The sequence below is a fragment of the Oncorhynchus keta genome, chromosome 12, assembly GCF_023373465.1.
Source record: "Oncorhynchus keta strain PuntledgeMale-10-30-2019 chromosome 12, Oket_V2, whole genome shotgun sequence".
NCBI classification, from domain to species: Eukaryota; Metazoa; Chordata; class Actinopteri; order Salmoniformes; family Salmonidae; genus Oncorhynchus; species Oncorhynchus keta.
In genome coordinates, this window is record NC_068432.1 from 40,037,457 (window position 1) to 40,060,539 (window position 23,083).

Here is a 23,083-nt window from a genome sequence, read left to right on the forward strand (position 1 = left end):
CGTAAGGAGTTCTGGGCTAGTTCGGCCCATGGAACATACCTTGCCCACTCACCAGGCCGGGCCCGACAATAGGACCGCAGAAACCTGTCCACATCCTGGTTAACGCGCACCACCTGCCCATTACTCTCGGGGTGAAAACCTGAGGTTAAGCTAACCGAGACCCCCAGTCTCTCCATAAACGCCCTCCACACTCTGGACGTGAATTGGGGACCCCGATCAGAGACGATGTCCTCAGGCACCCCATAGTGCCGGAAGACATGGGTAAACAAAGCCTCAGCAGTCTGCAGGGCCGTAGGAAGACCGGGCAACGGAATGAGACGACAGGACTTAGAAAACCGATCCACAACGACCAGGATCGTAGTACTTCCCTGGGACGGGGGAAGGTCGGTAAGAAAATCCACCGATAAATGTGTCCACGGCCGTTGTGGAATGGGGAGGGGTTGTAATTTCCTTCTAGGTAGGTGCCGAGGAGCCTTGCTCTGAGCACACACTGAGCAGGAGGAGATATAAAATCTCACGTCTTTAGCCAGTGTGGGCCACCAGTATCTCCCTCTCAGACTCTGCACTGTCCTCTTGATACCAGGATGACCCGAGGAGGGAAGAGTATGAGCCCACCTAATCAGCTTGTCCCGGACCACCCTCGGCACGTACTTGGTCCCTACTGGACAGTTAGGAGGAGCCGGCTCTGACCGTGAGGCCCTCTCTATCTCAGCATCCACCTCCCATACCACCGGTGCCACGAGACATGACGGTGGAATGATGGGAGTGGGCTCTACTGACCGTTCCTCGGTATCATAGAGGCGAGACAGTGCTTCAGCTTTGGTGTTTTGGGAGCCTGGCCGATATGTGAGGGTAAACTGGAACCTAGTAAAAAACATTTACCATCTAGCCTGACGTGGATTTAGTCTCTTAGCTGCCCGGATGTACTCGAGATTACGATGGTCAGTCCAGATGAGAAAAGGGTATTTAGCCCCCTCAAGCCAATGTCTCCACACCTTCAGAGCCTTGACTACAGCTAACAACTCCCGGTCCCCCACATCATAGTTTCGCTCCGCTGGGCTGAGCTTGCTCGAAAAGAAAGCACACGGGCGGAGTTTGGATGGCACGCCCGAGCGTTGGGACAGCACGGCTCCAACCCCAGCCTCGGACGCATCCACCTCCACTATGAACGCTAAAGAGGGGTCCGGATGCGCCAACACGGGCGCATTGGTGAACAGCTCCTTCAGATGACTGAAAGCTCTGCCCACCTCTGCTGACCAGCGCAAGCGCACCGGTCCTCCCTTCAGCAGTGAGGTGATGGGAGCAGCCACCTGACCAAAACCCCGGATAAACCTCCGGTAGTAATTGGCAAACCCTAAAAACCGCTGCACTTCTTTCACCGTGGTCGGAGTCGGCCAATTACGCACGGCTGTAACGCGATCATCCTCCATCACCACCCCGGAGGTGGAAATACAATACCCCAGGAAGGAAACTGACTGTTTGAAAAACTCACATTTCTCCGCCTTGCAATACAGGTCATGCTCCAGTAGTCGCCCAAGTACCTTACGCACCAGAGACACATGCTCCGCGCGTGTGGCAGAATAGATCAAGATGTCATCAATGTACACTACCACTCCCTGCCCGAGCAGGTCTCGGAGAATCTCATCTACGAAGGATTGGAAAACGGCTGGAGCATTCTTCAACCCGTATGGCATGACGCAGTACTCATAATGACCAGAAGTAGTACTAAATGCGGTTTTCCACTCATCTCCTCCCCGGATACGTACCAGATTATACGCGCTCCTCAGGTCCAGTTTTGTGAAGAATCGCGCCCCGTGAAATGATTCCATTTGCCGTAGCGATGAGAGGTAGTGGGTAACTAAACCCCACTGTAATGGAATTTAGACCTCTATAATCAATACACGGATGCAGACCTCCATCCTTCTTCTTCACAAAAAAGAAGCTTGAGGAGACGGGTGATATGGAGGACTGAATGTACCCTTGTCCCAGCGATTCGGAAACATATGTTTCCATCGCAACTGTCTCCTCCTGGGACAATGGATACACGTGACTCCTAGGAAGTGCAGCGTTTTCCAGAAGGTTTATCGCGCAGTCCTCTCGACGATGAGGTGGTAATTGGGTCGCCTTCCCTTTACTGAAGGCGATAGCCAAATCGGCATATTCAGAGGGAATGCGCACGGTGGAAACTTGGTCTGGACTCTCCACCGTAGTCGCACCAACGGCAACTCCTATACACCTACCTGAACACTCCTCTGACCACCCCTTAAGAGCCCCCTGTCGCCAAGAAATCACTGGGCTGTGTTGAGCTAACCAGGGAACCCCCAACACCACTGGAAACGCAGGTGAATCTATAAGGAACAGGCTAATCTGCTCCTTATGATCACCCTGCGTTACCATGTCCAGCGGCACCGTAGCCTCCCTAATTACTCCTGACCCTAATGGTCGGCTATCTAAGGAGTGCACGGGGAAAGGTCGATCTAACGACACCAAGGGAATCCCTAGCCTTAACGCAAGCCCACGATCCATAAAATTAAATCAAACTTCTAAGCGTGCAATGTGAGGTTGGTTCACCCTGCAGAGCGCAGACTGTGGTTACAGTGAGCACACAGCAAGCATGATGTCATAGTAGAAGTGTTCATGGCAGAGGTTGTCATGGCGTTGGTATCCTGTGGTTGCGGTCTGGTTGTGGTCAGTCAGAAACATAAGGAAGAGACATTATCCTTGAGGTGGACGGTCTGTTCTGATAGCTCATTCTTCGAGGAATGATGGTGACATATCCTTCACTATCCTGTCTGTATGTCTATTTCTGTCTCTCTATCTCCGCTCCCCTTGCTCTCGCACTCGCTCTCTCTCAAATTCAAGCTGCTTCATTTGCATGAAAAACCAACTATTACCAAAGCAATAATGTATACAATATACATTGTAATAAAATAATACATCTCTCTCTCTCTCGCTCTCTCTCTCTCCTATGTTCTTATGGTTCTCTTGTTCTGCCGTCGTTACAGTCATTATCCCTGAGGAGGTTATGTATGGTACAGGTCCAGCTCATCCCTCTAGGCACTGTGCTATACATAGTGACCTCTCCTTCCCTCGCTGTTGTTGCTTTATTAGGTTCTGGGTTTGTGTCTAGTTTGGAACGTGGCCCGTGGTGTTTGAGAAACCCAGGGGGAAATTAAAGGACATAAATCTAAATAAATAGATTTTGTAAATGAGGTGGAGTCTGTTTGTCCTGGAGACCGTACCTCATGGGTTTGGAACCGGTCTACCAGGGTAGGGGGGTGGAGGGGAGACGGACCGAGGGGGGCAAAACAACATTTTATTTGCAGTGTCATTGGGTTTTTAGTAGATGAAAAGTTTAGGAATGACTGGTAAATGTATGATGTGTTGTTTAACATTCAGGGGTTTGTCCTGCGTTGGATTGGATTAGTATTCTATCAGAGAGACAGACAAATAAATGGGAGGACGGAGGGACAGACAGACAGACAGACAGACAGACAGACAGACAGACAGACAGACAGACAGACAGACAGACAGAGAGGGCTACAACAGGGACACAGCAGGGTCTTAATAGACTTCAAAGACTGTGTTGCTCTCTGCCAGCCTGCCTGCCTGCCTGCCTGCCTGCCTGCCAGCCTGCCTGCCTGCCTGCCTGCCTGCCTGCCTGCCTGTGTGTTAGCTGGTTGACATTTAAATACATTTATAGAAGGACAAACCTTCATGATTTGACTAATCTGTTGCTGTCACAACGCCTGGAGTGGTGGGTGCGGAGTCAAATGCAGAGAGCAGAGGATACTGGGGAAACTGGACTTTATTTCGGTATCCAATGCTAACGCCCAAAATCGGTGGCAGCTAGTAGACCGGCGACGACGACCACCGAGCGCCGCCCGAACAGGCAGGGGAGCCACCTTCTGTGGGAGTCGTGACAGTTGCAGTATAAAAACCACGGTCAAATACTGCAGGTGGATGCCCGAGATGCCCCATTTCAACAGCAGAGGTGCTTAGAGTAGAATAAAATAGACTAGGATAGAGTAGAGTAGAATATAATATACTGGGATAGAGTAGAGTAGAATATAATAGACTGGGATAGAGTAGAGTAGAATATAATAGACTAGGATAGAGTAGAGTAGAATATAATAGACTGGGATAGAGTAGAGTAGAATATAATAGACTGGGATAGAGTAGAGTAGAATATAATAGACTGGGATAGAGTAGAGTAGAATATAGTAGAATATAATAGACTAGGATAGAGTAGAGTAGAATATAATAGACTGGGATAGAGTAGAATATAATAGACTGGGATAGAGTAGAGTAGAATATAATAGACTGGGATAGAGTATAGTATAATATAATAGACTAGGATAGAGTAGAGTAGAATATAGTAGAATAAAATAGACTAGGATAGAGTAGAGTAGAATATAATAGACTGGGATAGAGTAGAGTAGAATATAATAGACTGGGATAGAGTAGAGTAGAATATAGTAGAATATAATAGAGTAGAGTAGAATATAATAGACTGGGATAGAGTAGAGTAGAATATAATAGACTGGGATAGAGTAGAGTAGAAGAGAATATAGTAGAATATAATAGAGTAGAGTAGAATATAATAGACTGGGATAGAGTATAGTATAATATAATAGACTAGGATAGAGTAGAGTAGAATATAGTAGAATATAATAGACTAGGATAGAGTAGAGCAGAATATAGTAGACTAGGATAGAGTAGATTTGAATATAATAGACTAGGATAGAGTAGAGTAGAATATAATAGACTAGGATAGAGTAGAGTAGAATATAGTAGAATATAATATACTATGATAGAGTATAGTAGAATATAATAGACTAGGATAGAGTAGAGTAGAATATAGTAGAATATAATAGAGTAGAGTATAATATAATGGACTAGGATAGAGTAGAGTAGAATATAATATACTAGGATAGAGTAGAGTAGAATTTAATAGAATATAATAGACTGGGATAGAGCAGAGTAGAATATAGTAGAATATAATAGACTAGGATAGAGTAGAATATAATAGACAAGGATAGAGTATAGTAGAATATAATAGACTAGGATAGAGTATAGTAGAATATAATAGACTAGGATAGAGTAGAGTAGAATATAATAGACTAGGATAGAGTAGAGTAGAATTTAGTATAATATAATAGACTAGGATAGAGTAGAGTAGAATATAGTAGAATATAATAGACTAGGATAGAGTAGAGTAGAATATAATAGACTAGGATAGAGTAGAGTAGAATTTAGTATAATATAATAGACTAGGATAGAGTAGAGTAGAATATAGTAGAATAGAATAGACTAGGATAGAGTAGAGTAGAATATAATAGACTAAGATAGAGTAGAGTAGAATATAGTGGAATATAATAGACTAGGATAGAGTAGAGTCGAATATAATAGACTAGGATAGAGTAGAGTAGAATATAGTATAATATAATAGACTAGGATAGAGTAGAGTAGAATATAGTAGAATATAATAGACTAGGATAGAGTAGAGTAGAATATAATAGACTAGGATAGAGTAGAGTAGAATTTAGTATAATATAATAGACTAGGATAGAGTAGAGTAGAATATAGTAGAATAGAATAGAACTAGAGAGCGCCTGACAGAAGAATCATGTCTCATGTTTTTTTCTCTCTTCTTTTTCTCCCTCAGGTACGACATCTGCACTTACAAGAACAAACCCTGTGGGACTCTAGGTGAGTGGCAATGCTCTCTGTTCTGTTATTTTCTCTTTTCTCTGCTCTCTGTTCTGTTATTTTCTCTGCTCTCTCTTCTCTGCTCTCTGTTCTGTTATTTTCTCTGATCTCTGTTCTGTTCTGTTCTTTTCTCTGCTCTCTGTTCTGTTCTTTTCTTTGCTCTCTGCTCTCTGTTCTGTTCTTTTCTCTTCTCTCTGCTCTCTGTTCTGTTCTTTTCTCTTCTCTCTGTTCTCTGTTCTGTTCTTTTCTCTGCACTCTGCTCTCTGTTCTATTCTTTTCTCGGTTCTATGTTCTGTTCTTTTCTCTGCTCTCTGTTCTGTTCTTTTCTCTGCCCTCTGTTCTGTTCTTTTCTCTTCTCTCTGCTCTCTGTTCTGTTCTTTTCTATTCTCTGTTCTCTGTTCTGTTCTTTTCTCTTATCTCTGTTCTCTGGTCTGTTCTTTTCTCTGTTCTCTGTTCTGTTATTTTCTCTGCTCTCTGTTCTGTTCTTTTCTCTGCTCTCTGTTCTGTTCTTTTCTCTGCTCTCTGTTCTGTTCTTTTATCTGTTATCTGCTCTCTGCTCTCTGTTCTGTTCTTTTCTCTGCTCTCTGCTCTCTGTTCTGTTCTATTTTCTGTTCTCTGCTCTCTGTTTTGTTCTTTTCTCTGTTCTCTGTTCTCTGTTCTGTTCTTTTCTCTGTTCTCTGTTCTCTGCTCTCTGTTATGTTCTTTTCTCTTCTCTCTGTTCTGTTCTATTCTCTGTTCTATTCTCTGTTCTCTGCTCTCTGTTTTGTTCTTTTCTCTGTTCTCTGTTCTGTTCTTTTCTCTGTTCTCTGCTCTCTGTTCTGTTCTTTTCTCTGCTCTCTGTTCTGTCCTTTTCTCTGTTCTCTGTTCTCTGCTCTCTGTTTCATTCTTTTCTCTGTTCTCTGTTCTGTTCTTTTCTCTGTTCTCTGCTCTCTGTTCTGTTCTTTTCTCTGCTCTCTGTTCTGTCCTTTTCTCTGTTCTCTGTTCTCTGCTCTCTGTTCTGTTATTTTCTCTGCTCTCTGTTCTGTTCTTTTCTCTGTTCTCTGCTCTCTGTTTTGTTCTTTTCTCTGTTCTCTGTTCTGTTCTGTTCTTTTCTCTGTTCTCTCTGTTCTGTTCTTTTCTCTTCTCTCTGTTCTCTGTTCTGTTCTTTTGTCTGCTCTCTGCTCTCTGTTCGGTTCTTTTATCTGTTCTCTGTTCTCTGTTCTGTTCTTTTCTCTGATCTCTGTTCTGTTCTGTTCTCTGCTCTCTGTTCTGTTCTTTTCTCTGTTCTCTGTTCTCTGCTCTCTGTTCTGTCCTTTTCTCTGCTCTCTGTTCTGCCCTTTTCTCTGTTCTCTGCTCTCTGTTCTGTTCTTTTCTCTGCTCTATGTTATCTGTTCTGTTCTTTTCTCTGTTCTCTGTTCTCTGCTCTCTTCTATTATTTTCTCTGTTCTCTGATCTCTGTTCTGTTATTGTCTCTGTTCTCTGCTCTCTGTTCTGTTCTTTTCTCTGTTCTCTGTTCTTTTCTCGGTTCTGTTCTTTTCTCTCTTCTCTGTTCTCTGTTCTGTTCCTTTCTCTGTTCTCTGTTCTGTTCCTTTCTCTGTTCTCTGTTCTGTTCTTTTCTCTGTTCTCTGCTCTCTGTTCCGTTCTTTTCTCTGTTCGCTGCTCTCTGTTCTCTGTTCTTTTCTCTGTTCTCTGTTCTGTTCTTTTCTCTGTTCTCTGTTCTCTGTTCTCTGTTCTCTGTTCTGTTCCTTTCTCTGTTCTCTGTTCTGATCTTTTCTCTGCTCTGCTCTCTGTTCTGTTATTTTCTCTGCTCTCTGTTCTCTGCTCTCTGTTCTGTTCTCTGTTCTCTTATCTCTTCTCCGTTCTCTGCTCTCTGCTCTCTGTTCTGTGGCCTGGAGGCAAGGAAAGACAGGTCAGAGAGACCAGGTGGCGTTTACTGTCGTCGGGGTGGGTACAGACGGGGTTAGGTCCGTGCAGGGCAGGGCACAGGCGTGGTAACCTCCAAGTGCACTTGACTGTGTCCTTCTACCAATATAGCTCAAATAATGTGGATATTTATAAGTCCATATGGCGTGTTTTTCTCCTGCTACAGTACTTTAAGGACACTGGTTTCCAGTCATTTTTGCCAGGGGTTTGGTTTGACATGTGTCTCCACTGTGACAGAAACTGTGGCAAACTTAAATTACAAACTTGTTAAGCTTCTGTAACCAAGCTCAGGAAGGCAAGGGGGAGAAAAAACAGAAAGATAGAGGGACATATAGAAAGTGAAGGATGAAATTCAGAGATAACAAGAGAGAGAGAAAGAGAGCGTTGTGGTGGAGAAAGGACGGCAGGGAGTGTCAGCATCTCCCCTCCTCCTTGCCTCCCTCCCTCTGATGGTGTAGAGCCCCTGCAGGCTCCACAGTATATCTTGGAGGTAATATTGGGACTCTGGGGGGGTTTGACAGATTGACCGCATTCGTCACATTCCCCCCGTCGCTTTAATTGCACCAGCATCTGCTTGGCTTCCTCGTTCTCTCTCACTCACTTCTCCTCACTCACTTTTCCTCTGTTTCTCCTCTCCTCCTCCTTCTTCTCTCCCTCTCCATTTCTTCTCCCGTCTCAACCCCGTTCCCCTCACCCTTTTCCCCATATCCTCTCCTCCTTCCCCTCTCCCTCTCCATTTCTTCTCCCGTCTCAACCCCGTTCCCCTCACCCTTTTCCCCATATCCTCTCCTCCTTCCCCTCTCCCTCTCCATTTCTTCTCCCGTCTCAACCCCGTTCCCCTCACCCTTTTCCCCATATCCTCTCCTCCTTCCCCTCTCCCTCTCCATTTGTCCTCCCTTTTCAACACCCTCCTCATCTCTTCCTCTCCTCCATTCCGTCCCTCTCAACCCTTCTCATCTCCTTCCCTCCTCACCCTATCATTAGGGGTCATGCTACAGGTCAGCTCTTTTCCCCTTGGGTCTCTGGGTAATCTGAGTTGGAGATAATACCTAACCAACCCCACTTCTGAGTGTTATGTGAAACCCTTCCCAGTAACCTGTAGATGGAATCTCTTCTCTTTCTATCTGACCTGTTACCCTCTGGGGGAAGAATAGAGACACCTGGATGGCTCTACTCTCCAACCTCACACACACACACACACAAAACATGTAGAACTATATATGCTTGCTTCTTGACAAAGCTAAAAATAACCTGCATTTAATCTTATCTTGCATAAGATGAAATGCACATACTACAGTGACACGCCAACACACAAGCGCACACACACAGACAGGCAAATGTATAGTTTACTCAGCGTTCTTTCACTCTTCTGCTTCTCTTTCCAAAAGAGCTCTTTCTCCAATATAAAGAATATGCCTATTGCTTTCTCTTTGGAACTCTATATTTTTTAGGGGGGGTGGGGATGTTTTCTTAAATTCAATATCCTGCATCACTAGGTGGTCCCTTGTTACTTGAAGTGAAATGTATAAATCCAAGCCTGTCTAGACATTTTCCAGCTCTGACTTTAGGTTGAAAAAAGTTAATGTCTAGCCAGTTGATGCTGAAGTCAGGTCCTGCTGGTGAGAATAGCAGCAGCAGCATGAACTGAGGTTGTGTCCCAAATCACACCCTATTTCTTATGTAGTGCACTACAATTTTCCAGAGCCCTGAGAGAAGAAGTTAACTCTCAAAGTTCTTAGCCAACGTCCCAAATAGAACCATATTTCCAATATGGGCCCTGGTCAAAAGTAGTGCACTATAAATGGAATAGGGTGCAGCCTGAGAAGTTTAGAGTTGCCTTCTTCTCTCTCTCTCTCTCTCTCTCTCTCTCTCTCTCTCTCTCTCTCTCTCTCTCTCTCTCTCTCTCTCTTGCTCTCTCCCTACCTCTCTCTCTACTCTCTCTCTCTCTCTCTCTCTCTCTCTCTCTCTCTCTCTCTCTCTCTCTCTCGCTCTCTCTACCTCTACCCCTCTCTTGCTACCTCTCTCTCTCTCTCTCTCTCTACCTCTCTCTCGCTCTCTCTCTCTCGCTACCTCTCGCTCTCTCTCTCTCGCTACCTCTCTCTCGCTCTCTCTCGCTACCTCTCTCTCTCGCTCTCACTCTCTACCTCTCTCGCTCTCGCTCTCTCTCTACCTCTCCCTACCTCTCTCTCTACCTCTCTCTCTCTCTCTCGCTCTCTCTCCCTCTACCCCTCTCTTGCTACCTCTCTCTCTCTCTCTCTCTCTCTCTCTCTCTCTCTCTCTCTCTACCTCTCTCTCGCTCTCTCTCTCTCGCTACCTCTCTCTCGCTCTCTCTCGCTACCTCTCTCTCGCTCTCTCTCGCTACCGCTCTCTCTCGCTCTCTCTCTCTACCTCTCTCGCTCTCGCTCTCTCTCTCTCTACCTCTCTCTACCTCTCTCTCTCTACCTCTCTCTCTCTCTCTCTCTACCTCTCTCTCTACCTCCCTCCTGCTGCTCTTCCTTTAACACCAGGGAGATCCAGCTTTTAGAGCCACCACTCCTAAGAAGTTCTCTGTGTGTGTGTGTGTGTGTGTGTGTGTGTGTGTGTGTGTGTGTGTGTGTGTGTGTGTGTGTGTGTGTGTGTGTGTGTGTGTGTGTGTGTGTGTGTGTGTGTGTGTGTGTGTGTGTGTGTGTGTGTGTGTGTGTGTGTGTCCAGGCTTGGCGTCGGTAGCTGGGATGTGTGAGACGGAGAGGAGTTGCAGCATCAATGAAGACATCGGCCTGGGTTCTGCTTTCACCATCGCTCACGAGATTGGCCACAAGTGAGTCCGCTCACATTTACTACTTCCTTCACAGAACAGCGCAAACTGGCTCTAACCAGAATAGAAAGAAGAGTGGGAGGCCCCGGTGCACAACTGAGCAAGAGGACAAGTAAATTAGTGTCTAGTTTGAGAAACAGACGCCTCACAAGTCCTCAACTTGCAGATTCATTAAATAGTACCCGCAAAACACCAGTCTCAACGTCAACAGTGAAGAGGCGACTCCGGGATGCTGGCCTTCTAGGCAGAGTTGCAAAAAAAAAGCCATATCTCAGACTGGCCAATAAAAAGAAAAGATTAAGATGGGGAAAAGGACACATATACTGGACAGAAGAACTCTGCCTAGAAGGCCAGCATCCCGGAGTCGCCTCTTCACTGTTTACATTCAGACATTTCTAAGTAACCCCAAACCTTTGAACGGTATGTATATAATAATACATATATTACTACACAGAGAATGTGACTCGCTATTTTGCAATATCATCTGCCAATAAAATTGTATTTTATTTTATTTGGAACTATTCCTAAAGAATAACCAGATCTTTGGGTTGGTTTGGTCTGGGTTGGTGTGTGTTGGTTTGGGTTGGTACAGTTGAAGTCGGAAGTTTACATCAAATCAAATCAAAGTGTATTTTTCACATGCGCTGAATACAACAGGCGTAGTAGACCTTACAGTAAAATGCTTACTTACAGGCTCTAACCAATAGTACAAAAAAAGGTATTAGGTGAACAATAGGTAGGTAAAGAAATAAAGCAACAGTAAAAAGACAGGCTATATACAGTAGCGAGGCTACATACAGACACCGGTTAGTCAGGCTGATTGAGGTAGTATGTACATGTAGACATGGTTAAAGTGACTATGCATATATGATGAACAGAGAGTAGCAGTAGCGTAAAAGAGTGGTTGGTGGGTGGTGGGTGGCGGGTGGCGGGACACAATGCTGATAGCCCGGCTAGCCAATGTGTGGGAGCACTGGTTGGTCGGCCCAATTGAGGTAGTATGCACATGAATCTATAGTTAAAGTGACTATGCATATATGATAAACAGAGAGTAGCAGCAGTGTAAAAAGAGGGGTTGGGGGAGGCACTCAATGCAAATAGTCTGGGTAACCATTTGGTTACCTGTTTAGGAGTCTTATGGCTTGGGGGTAAAAATAGTTGAGAAGCCTTTTTGTCCTAGACTTGGCACTCCGGTACCGCTTGCCATGCGGTAGTAGAGAGAACAGTCTGTGGCTGGGGTCTTTGACAATTTTTAGGACCTTCTGACACCGCCTGGTGTAGAGGTCCTGGTGGCAGGCAGCTTGGCCCCAGTGATGTACTGGGCCATTCGCACTACACTCTGTAGTGCCTTGCGGTCAGAGGCCGAGCAATTGCCATTCCTGGCAGTGATGCAACCAGCTCTCGATGTTGCAGCTGTAGAACAGCTGTAGAACATTTGGAGGATCTCAGGACCCATGCAAAATCTTTTTAGTGTCCTGAGGGGGAATAGGCTTTGTCGCGCCCTCTTCACGACTGTCTTGGTGTGTTTGGACCATTCAAGTTTGCTGTTGATGTGGACGCCAAGGAACTTGAACAACCTGCTCCACTACAGCCCCGTCGATGAGAATGGGGGCATGCTCGGTCCTCATTTTCCTGTAGTCCACAATAATCTCCTCTGTCTTGGTTACGTTGAGGGATAGGTTGTTATTCTGGCACCACCGGGCCAGGTCTCTGACTTCCTCCCTATAGGCTGTCTCGTCGTTGCCGGTGATCAGGCCTACCACTGTTGTGTCGTCTTCAAACTTAGTGATGCTGTTGGGGTCATGCCTGGCCATGCAGTCGTGGGTGAACAGGGAGTACAGGAGGGGACTGAGTACGCACCCCTGGGGAGCTCCAGTGTTGAGGATCAGCGTGACAGATGTGTTGCTACATACCTTCACTACCTGGGGGCGGCCCATCAGGAAGTCCAGGATCCAGTTGCAGAGGGAGGTGTTTAGTCCCAGGATCCTTAGCTTAGTCATGAGCTTTGAGGGTCCATACACCTTAGCCAAATACATTTAAACTCAGTTTTTCACAATTCCTGACATTTAATCCAAGATAATATTCCCTGTCTTAGGTCAGTTAGTGTCACCACTTTATTTTAAGAATGTGAAATGTCAGAATAATAGTAGAGAGAATGATTTATTTCAGCTTTTATTTCTTTCATCACATTCCCAGTGGGTCAGAAGTTTACATACACTCAATTAGTATTTGGTAATATTGCCTTTAAATTGTTGAACTTGGGTCAAACGTTTCAGGTAGCCTTCCACAAGCTTTCCACAATAAGTTTGAGGAATTTTGGCCCATTCCACATGACAGAGCTGGTGTAACTGATTCAGGTTTGTAGGCCTCCTTGCTCGCACACATTTTTTCAGTTCTGCCCACAAATGTTTTATAGGATTGAGGTCCGGGCTTTGTGATGGCCACTCCAATACCTTGACTTTGTTGTCCTTTAACCAATTTGCCACAACTTTGGAAGTATGATTGGGGTCATTGTCCATTTGGAAGACCCATTTGCGACCAAGCTTTAACTTCCTTACTGATGTCTTGAGATGTTGCTTCAATATATCCACATAATTTTCCATCCTCATGATGTCATCTATTTTGTGAAGTGCACCAGTCCCTTCTGCAGCAAAGCACTCCCACAACATGATGCTGCCATCCCCGTGCTTCACGTTTGGGATGGTGTTCTTCGGCTTGCAAGCATCCCCCTTTTTCCTCCAAACATGACAATGGTCATTATGGCCAAACAGTTATATTTTTGTTTCATCAGACCAGAGGACATTTCTCCAAAAAGAGCGATCTTTGTCCCCATGTGCAGTTGCAAACCGTAGTCTTTTTTTTATGGTGATGTTGGAGCAGTGGCTTCTTCCTTGCTGAGCAGCCTTTCAGGTTATGTCAATATAGGACTTGTTTTACTGTGGATATAGATACTTTTGTGCCTGTTTCCTCCAGCATCTTCACAAGGTTCTTTGCTGTTGTTCTGGGATTGATTTGCACTTTTCGCACCAAAGTAAGTTCATCTCCAGGAGACAGAACGTGTCTCCTTCCTGAGTGGTAAGACGGCTGGTCCCATGGTGGTTATACTTGCGGACTATTTTTTCTACAGATGAACGTGGTACCTTCAGGCATTTGGAAATTGCTCCCAAGGATGAACCAGACTTGTGGAGGTCTACAATTTGTTTACTGAGGTCTTGGCTGATTTATTTTGATTTTCCCATGATATCAAGCAAAGAGGCACTGCGTTTGAAGGTAGGCCTTGAAATACATCCACAGGTACACCTCCAATTGACTCATATGATGTCAATTCGCCTGTCAGAAGCCATCATTTTCTGGAATTTTCCAAACTGTTTAAAGGCACACTGGAATTGTGATACAGTGAATTATAAGTGAAATAATCTGTCTGTAAACAATTGTTGGAAAAATTATGTGTGTCATGCAAAAAGTAGATGTCAAAGGCCAGATCCTAGGAAGAAACCTCGAGAGGAACCAGGCTATGAGGGGTGGCCAGTCCTTTTCTGGCTGTGCCGGGTGGAGATTATAGCATAACATGGCCAAGATGTTCAAATGTTCATAGATGACCAACAGGGTGAAATAATAATAATCACAGTGGTTGTCAAGGGTGCAATAGGTCAGTACTTTACATGGGATAAACAAACTTAAAGGTCAATAACACAATATAAAAATCTATGTACAGTGTGTGCAAATGTAGTAAGATTAGGGAGGTAAGGCAATAAATAAATAGCCCATAGTGGTGAAAAATTGACAATTTAGCATTAACACTGGAGTGGTAGATGTGCAGATGATGATGTGCAAGTAGAGATACTGGGGTGCAAAAGAGCAACAACAAAGAAATAACAATATGGGGATGAGGTAATTGGGTGGGTTATTTACAGATGGGCTGTGTACAAACCATTTTTATATGGTCCTTGCTTTGTGCACGGGAGCATTGTCATGCTGAAACAGGAAAGGGCCTTCCCCAAACTGTTGCCACAAAGTTGGAAGCACAGAAGCAGTTAGAATATCATTGCATGCTATGGCTTTAAGATTTCCCTTCACTGGAACTAAGGGACCTAGCCCGAAACATGAAAAACAGTCCCAGACCATTTTCCCTACTCCATCAAACTTTACAGTTGTCACTATGCATTCGGGCAGGTAGCGTTCTCCTAGCATTCAGAAAACCCAGATTTGCCCATCGAACTAGCAGATGGTGAAGCGTGATTCATCACTCTAGAGAACGCGTTTCTACTGTTCCAGAGTCCAATGGCGGCAAGCTTTACACCACTCCAGACGACACTTGGTATTGCGCATGGTGATGTTAGGCTTGTGTGCGGCTGCTCAGCCATGGAAACCCATTTCATGAAGCTCCCAATGAACAGTTACTGTGCTGAGGTTGTTTCCAGAGGCAGTTTGGAACTCAGTAGTGAGTGTCGCAACCTTGACAGAGGATTTTTAAGCACTTCAGCACTCGGCAGTCCCGTTCTGTGAGCTTGTGTGGCCTACCACTTCACGGCTGAGCCGATGTTGCTCCTAGATGTTTCCACTTCACAATAATAACACTTACAGGGCAGCTCTAGCAGGGCAGAAATTTGATGAACTGACTTGTTGTTATGACGGTGCCAAGTTGAAAGTCACTGAGCTCTTCAGTAAGGACATTCTGCTGCCAATGTTTGTCTATGGACATTGCATGGCTGTGTGCTCGATTTTATACACCTGTCAGCAATGGGTTTATATGAATATATTAATTTGAAAGGGTGTCCACATACTTTTTAATATACAGTGCATTCGGAAAGTATTCAAACACCTTCCTTTTTTCCACATTTTGTTACGTTACAGCATTATTCTAAAATTGATTAAATAAAACATTTCCTCATCAATCTACACACAATACTCCATAATGACAAAGCGAAAACAGGTTTATAGAAAGTTATAAAAATGTATTAAAAATAAAAACAGAAATACCTTATTTACATAAGTATTCAGACCCTTTGCTATGAGACTCAAAATTGAGCTCAGGTGCATCCTGTTTCCATTGATCATCCTTGAGATGTTTCTACAACTTGATTGGAGTCCACTTGTGGTAAATTCAATTGATTGGACATGGTTGGGAAAGGCACACACCTGTCTATGTAAGGTCCCAAAGTTTACAGTGCATGTCAAAGCAAAAACCAAGCCATGAGATTGAAGGAATTGTCCGTAAAGCTTAGAGACAGGATTGTGTCCAGGCACAGATCTGTGGAAGGGTGGCAAAAAATGTCTGCAGCATTGAAGGTCCCCAAAGTACAGAGAGCTGTGCATCAACGCTACCCATCCAACCTGACAGAACTTGAGAGGTTCTGCAGAGAAGAATGGGAGAAACTCCCCAAATACAGGTGTGCCAAGCTTGTAGCGTCATACCCAAGAAGACTCAAGGTTGTAATTGCTGCCAAAGGTGCTTCAACAAAGTACTGAGTAAAGTGTCTGAATTCTTATGTAAATGTGATATTACTGTTTTTATTTGTAATAACTTTGCAAAAAATTCTAAAAACCTGTTTTTGATTTGTCTTTATTGGGTATTGTGTGTAGATTGATGAGGAATTGTAACAAAATGTGAAAAAGGTCAAGGAGTCTGAATACTTTCCGAATGCAATGCATGCTGTGTTTGCTCATGCTAATGACAGTGTCCACATACCTCCTGAATATAAAGTTGAATAATGATGATATATTGGTCTACGTATCCACTCCCTGGGGTTCACAGAGATGGCCATTTCCTTTATAATGTCTCGTGTCTGCTTCTGTTTTGGGGCAGTTGTAAAAATGGTCTCTGCAAGGAGAGGATGTATAAAAAAAACTTAGCCACGGTCTCAGGACGGCTGATTTATTTCCAGAGTAGGGTAAAATGTCATAAACGCCAGCGTTAGAAAAACAGGCCGGGCTGTGGGATGTGGTGGGTTGTTATATACATTACAACTGAGCTTCGGCTTCCTGCCGTAACGCAAGCTTTTCTTTCGTTTAGATATTCAGACAGATACAGTTTTTGAGTTACATACATTTTTTTGTGAAACAGATTTATTTGCAGCCAAGCCAGTGCTCAGTCAAGTTGGGCAGCAGAAACCAGAAAGCAGAAACCTTTCTTTCTGTCAGGAAGTTCACACTAGAGAGCAGCTCTGATCAGATGGACGCTGAGAGAGAGAGAGAGAGAGAGAGAGAGAGAGAGAGAGAGAGAGAGAGAGAGAGAGAGAGAGAGAGAGAGAGAGAGAGAGAGAGAGAGAGAGAGAGAGAGAGAGAGAGAGAGAGAGAGAGAGAGAGAGAGAGAGAGAGCAGTATTTGTGTTTATGGGGGAGGGTGGAAGAGTAGGGGTTTGATCCAGGCCTGGGCTGTGTACTGTATATTCTATAACGGTATTTGAATATTTGGTTTGTTAAATGTGATACGCCGTGTGTAATGTCCATTTTTATAGTTTACTCTGCTACTTGAGTCATCTCTCTCCGCTCTCTCTCTCTCAATTCAATTCAATTCAACGGGCTTTATTGGCATGGGAAACGTATGTTAACCAAAGGTTAGATAGGTAGATAATATACAAAAGTGAAATAAACAATACAAATTAACTGTAAACATTACACATACAGAAGTTTCAAAACAGTAAAGACATTACAAATGTCATATTATATATATATATATATATATATATATATATATATATATATACACTTCTCAAAAAAATAAAGGAAACACCAAAATAACACATCCTATTATCAATGGAAATCAAATTTGTCAACCCATGGAGGTCTGGATTTGGAGTCACACTCAAAATTAAAGTGGAAAACCACACTACAGGCTGATCCAACTTTGATGTAATGTCCTTAAAACAAGTCAAAATGAGGCCCAGTAGTGTGTGTGGCCTTCACGTGCCTGTATGACCTCCCTACAACGCCTGGGCATGCTCCTGCTGAGGTGGTGGATAGTCTCCTGAGGGATCTCCTTCAAGACCTGGACCAAAGCATCCGCCAACTCCTGGACAGATGGACAGATGGATGGAGCGAGATATGATGTCCCAGATGTGCTCAATTGGATTCAGGTCTGGGGAACGGGTGGGCCAGTCCATAGCATCAATGCCTTCCTCTTGTAGGAACTGCTGACACACTCCAGCCACATGAGGTCTAGCATTGTCTTGCATTAGGAGGAACCCAGGGCCAACCGCACCAGCATATGGTCTCACAAAGGGTTCTGAGGATCTCATCACGGTACCTAATGGCAGTCAGGCTACCTCTGGCGAGCACATGGAGGGCTGTGCGGCCCCCTAAAGAAATGCCACCCCACACCATGATTGACCCACCGCCAAACCGGTCATGCTGGAGGATGTTGCAGGCAGCAGAACGTTCTCCACGGTCGTCTCCAGACTCTGTTACGTCTGTCACATGTGCTCAGTGTGAACCTGCTTTCATCTGTGACGAGCACAGGGCGCCAGTGGCGAATTTGCCAATCTTGGTGTTCTCTGGCAAATGCCAAACGTCCTGCACGGTGTTGGGCTGTAAGCACAACCCCCACCTGTGGATGTCGGGCCCTCATACCACCCTCATGGAGTCTGTTTCTGACCATTTGAGCAGACACATGCACATTTGTGGCCTGCTGGAGGTCATTTTGCAGGGCTCTGGCAGTGCTCATCCTGCTCCTCCTTGCACAAAGGAGGTAGCGGTCCTGCTGCTGGGTTGTTGCCCTCCTACGTCCTCCTCCACGTCTCCTGATGTACTGGCCTGTCTCCTGGTAGCGCCTCCATGCCCTGGACACTACACTGACAGACACAGCAAACCTTCTTGCCACAGCTCGCATTGATGTTCCATCCTGGGTGAGCTGCACTACCTGAGCCACTTGTGTGGGTTGTAGACTCCGTCTCATGCTACCACTAGAGTGAAAGCACCGCCAGCATTCAAAAGTGACCAAAACATCAGCCAGGAAGCATAGGAACTGAGAAGTGGTCTGTGGTCACCACCTGCAGAACCACTCCTTTATTGGGGGTGTCTTGCTAATTGCCTATAATTTCCACCTGTTGTCTATTCCATTTGCACAACAGCATGTGAAATTTATTGTCAATCAGTGTTGCTTCCTAAGTTCCTTTGAGCAGTGTATATATATACAGTGTTGTAACAATGTACAAATGGTTAAGGAAAATAAATCATCATAAATATGGGTTGTATTTACAATGGTGTTTGTTCTTCACTGTTGCCCTTTTCTCGTGGCAACAGGTCACACATCTTGCTGCTGTGATGGCACACTGTGGAATTTCACCCAGTAGATATGGGAGTTTTTCAAAATTGGACATTGGGCAGGAGGTTAGGAAGTGCAGCTCAGTTTCCACCTCATTTTGTGGGCAGTGAGCACATAGCCTGTCTTCTCTTGAGAGCCATGTCTGCCTACGGCGGCCTTTCTCAATAGCAAGGCTATGCTCACTAAGTCTATACATAGTCAAAGCTTTCCTTCGGTTTGGGTCAGTCACGGTGTTCAGGTATTCTGCCACTCTCTCTCTCTCTCTCTCTCTCTCTCTCTCTCTCTCTCTCTCTCTCTCTCTCTCTCTCTCTCTCTCTCTCTCCATGCCGCTTTCCATACAGACCTAGTCCCACCCCCTGTCACTCAAGGTTTGCATTTGTTGTTGCTTGACCACGAGACACTTTCGTTCAGTCTGCGTGGTCAATGCAGCACATGCAACAATGTTGTTTCCACTTTGATCTTAATAGAAATCCAGTGTTTTATAATTACAATATTAGTATCTTCTAAATCAAAGAGGAATAGGTGAAGAATGAAAATGTTGGCTATATGAATAAAGATTTAATGTAGCCAAAGATTATAGGGTCCCCTAGGAAACACTGAACATCGTCCATGGCATTTCCATTTGTTGTCATGTCAATCAACACTGTATTCAAAGTGCCCATTATGATTTATATGCTAACTATATAATTAGAATAAACATCCTATTTCCATGATTCCAAAAGTTCACCCAAGTGTTTTGCTCTAAATTCGCAATTGCAACATTTGGTTAAATATAAGTCCTAGTTTTTTGCCCATATCGTGGCAGTGTGGATATGATCTCACATGAGTGCAGGAAATGCAGAGCTTAATGAAATGCAGGAAATTATTTTAGGTTGAAGTTGAATTGAACAGTATAAAACAATCCGAATGCAGAAAGACTCACTGAAATAATGTTTAATATATGTGATACCACCCTAGGGTCACGCACTACTCATGAAGCAAATTTAGAACTTTTATTCATCAAAAACATAAAATACCATCAAATACCATCAAAAATACCATGATATGATATTTTGGCGATATCGCCCAACCCTAGGTTGAACCTCTTTCTTTATCTTTTATCTTTTATTAATTTTTAAAAATTTTTTTTTTTATCTGTCTGTCTGTCTGTCTGTCTGTCTGTCTGTCTGTCTGTCTGTCTGTCTGTGTCTCTGTCTGTCTCCCCAAGTCTCATTGAGAGCATAGAGAGTTTGGCTCTGGTCTATCCCCACCTCCCTCTTCCCCTGTCTGTAGCTGGCTGCTGTTCTGTAACTGGCCAGTCCAGACCTGTAGATGGTGACTGATTGACAGGCAGGTAGCATCAGGGTGGTGATTAAAACTCTCTGCTCCCTCCAGCGCTCCAGACAAAGCCTGACCCCTGACCTCTAGTCCCCTCTACACCAGCTGCTACATCCAGGAGCCACGGAGCCCTTTCTAACATCTCTAACCCTGCCCTACATGTAGGGGAGGTGTCGGGCAAAGTTATAGAAGAGGTAGAAAAGGGCTGCAGGTAGCCTAGCGGTTAAGAGCATTGGGCCAGTAACTGAAAGGTTGCTGGTTTGAATCCCCGAGCCGACTCGGTGACCAATCTGTCTATGTGCCCTTGAGCAAGGCACTTAACTCTAATTGGTCCTGTAAGTCACTCTGGATAAGAGTGTCTGTAAAATGAGATAGAGGGTGGTAGAGATACATTCCCAGAGGTAATTAAGTTTGAACCTTATCTGACTGCTCTGCACCCATCGGCCACAGTATTAGTTATCTCTCTCAGTGACACCACCCATCTCTCTTTGAATGGCATTTTTGGCCAATCTGGGTAAAAGCTGTCCTCAGGCACAGATCTAAGATAATCTGATCCTCCCCCAAACCATACCTTAACCTATATGGTTGGAAAAAGAAAAACTGACTGTAGATCTTTAAGTCTTGAGGCAATTTCATCTTTCTCCATGTTTGACCCGCCCTCCTCTCTGTCCTCCATTTTGCACTTACAGTTTCGGGATGAACCATGATGGAATAGGAAACTCATGTGGGACTAAAGGCCATGAAGCAGCCAAGCTGATGGCGGCCCACATCACAGCTAACACCAACCCCTTCTCCTGGTCGGCCTGCAGTAAGAACTACATCACCAGCTTCCTCGAGTAAGTGGAAGAGGGACATTCCTCAGCGTGTGTGTGTGTACCTATCTCTGCCTGTGTGTAGATATCTCAGTTTATTCTCACTTAAAACCACCTATTGAAACTCTTGTACATATCCTGAACCAATCCTTAACTTCCTCAGTCTGTAAAAAGACATGTATGGCCTTCCAGCCATCCAAACATTGATCCTAGGTTTTGAGACAAACAGAAAGCCTACACTTCTCCTCCTCAAGATGATCTTTCTCTCCATGCCTTGAATAACAGATCGATTTGTTTTCTTGCTTCAGTGAAGAAGGATAATTCTTAGATTATTTCAAATATTTGTCTTAATTTGATAAGTGTCCCTCAGGACTGGCTGATGGTAGCAGATAGAGTCTGGGTTTAGAAGTATGAAATAAATCTTCCAGTCAGACAGCGTCCATAGAAAACAAAGTCACTTGGCCTTGAAGGTCCTCAACTCTTAAACTCGTTGAATGGTTTTCAGTGAGCATATATGTGTGTGTGTGTGTGTGTGTGTGTGTGTGTGTGTGTGTGTGTGTGTGTGTGTGTGTGTGTGTGTGTGTGTGTGTGTGTGTGTGTGTGTGTGTGTGTGTGTGTGTGTGTGTGTGTGTGAGCAGGGATAATGGTGGTTCTGGTTGTCAGAGTGTGTTCTTTGGTGAAAGCCTTCAGAGTGCTACTTGCAACACAAAGTAGCATTGGCACATAAACATAGACATTACAGTACCATGTGCCAACTTCTCACAGTAACACACAGGGATGCCTCTTCACGGTTTCTGGACCTTCTCACTATGGCCTTCTCTTCTCACAGTTGGATCATCTTGGAGTCTAGTACTGTTTCAGACCATGGGCATAGAGGATTCATATTTTGTGACCCCTTATTTCTGGCACTGTTTCTCCTTTGAAAGTCTGTTGTAGATGGATTGTATAAGCTTTCACAGAATTCATTTTTGTCTGTGTCTTTTCAGTTCTGCTTTTTACTTTTTCATGTCTGTCTTTCTCCTATGAAGTTTTGTCTGTAAACTAGACTCACCCTCCCGAGGGTTCTCTCCCTCCAACAGATTTGTAGATATGTCACACGTTTCTTCTTGCCAAGTAAAAAACTTTGGCTGTGGTCTTGGCCTAGATACACTGGTGCAATATGTGGCTGGTTTTTGGGGTTCTGAAGAATGGTTTATGAATGCAAACATAGTTCAGACACAGTATGTCATAAATCAATAGTTTAGTAACTTTTAGCCTAGTTACGTTCACTATAGACATAGGACATGGCGAACACTCCAGTGTGGTCACTGGCCAATCCTTTTGAGCTTTTGTATTGAACCAATATCTAGTCTTAAAGGAATATTCCACCCAAATACTATCTTTTGGTATTTGTTTCATTAGTCCATTGTTGACATAGTCCCAAAAATGGTTTGCTTGTCAACAATCAAGTTTTCAAGATATGTAACTTTCTTAATATAGAAATCGTCCCCACATAATGCAAAATGAATCATACAGGGACGATTGCTGTAATTTGAAAGTTACATTACATAGAATGAAATACGTTCTTATATTATTATAACTAGTAATAATTCCGAGTTAATCTAGTTAATATCTATGGGCTCCCGAGTGGCGCAGCGGTCTAAGGCACTGTAAATCCAGCGCAGAGACGTCACTACAATCCCTGGTTCGAATCCAGGCTGTATCACATCTAGCCGTGATTGGGAGTCCCGCAGGGCGGTGCACAATTGCCCCTGTGTCGTCTGGTTTTGGCCCGGGTAGGCCACCATTGTAAATAAGACATTTCTTAACTGAATTGCCAAATTAAATAAAGGTTAAATAAATAAATAATAAAATATCTAGTCTTAACATAGCTGACCAAGGTGGGAGTTGAGGGACCGGTTCTTATTAGAAGGTGCAGTCTGATAGTGTGGATTAGATGTGCAGTCTGTCTGATAGTGTGGATTAGATGTGCAGTCTGATAGTGTGGATTAGATGTGCTGTCTGATTCTGATAGTGTGGGTTAGGTGTGCAGTCTGATAGTGTGGATTAGATGTGATAGTCTGATAGTGTGGATGTGATAGTGTGTGCAGTCTGATAGTGTGGATTAGATGTGCAGTCTGATAGTGTGGGTTAGATGTGCAGTCTGATAGTGTGGATTAGATGTGCAGTCTGATAGTGTGGATTAGATGTGTGCAGTCTGATAGTGTGGGTTAGGTGTGCAGTCTGATAGTGTGGGTTAGGTGTGCAGTCTGATAGTGTGGATTAGATGTGCAGTCTGATAGTG

The 23,083-nt window shown here is 44.2% G+C and overlaps 1 protein-coding gene across 1 annotated transcript in view; it reads left to right on the forward strand.

The window, feature by feature from the left end:
- LOC118372715 (A disintegrin and metalloproteinase with thrombospondin motifs 6-like) overlaps positions 1-23,083 on the forward strand; it is a 174,654-nt gene that overhangs the window by 32,893 nt on the left and 118,678 nt on the right. The window contains exons 8-10 of the mRNA XM_052458315.1: positions 5,669-5,712; positions 10,306-10,411; positions 20,677-20,823. Coding sequence (XP_052314275.1) covers positions 5,669-5,712; positions 10,306-10,411; positions 20,677-20,823 — 297 coding nt within the window. The remainder of the gene's footprint in view (positions 1-5,668; positions 5,713-10,305; positions 10,412-20,676; positions 20,824-23,083) is intronic.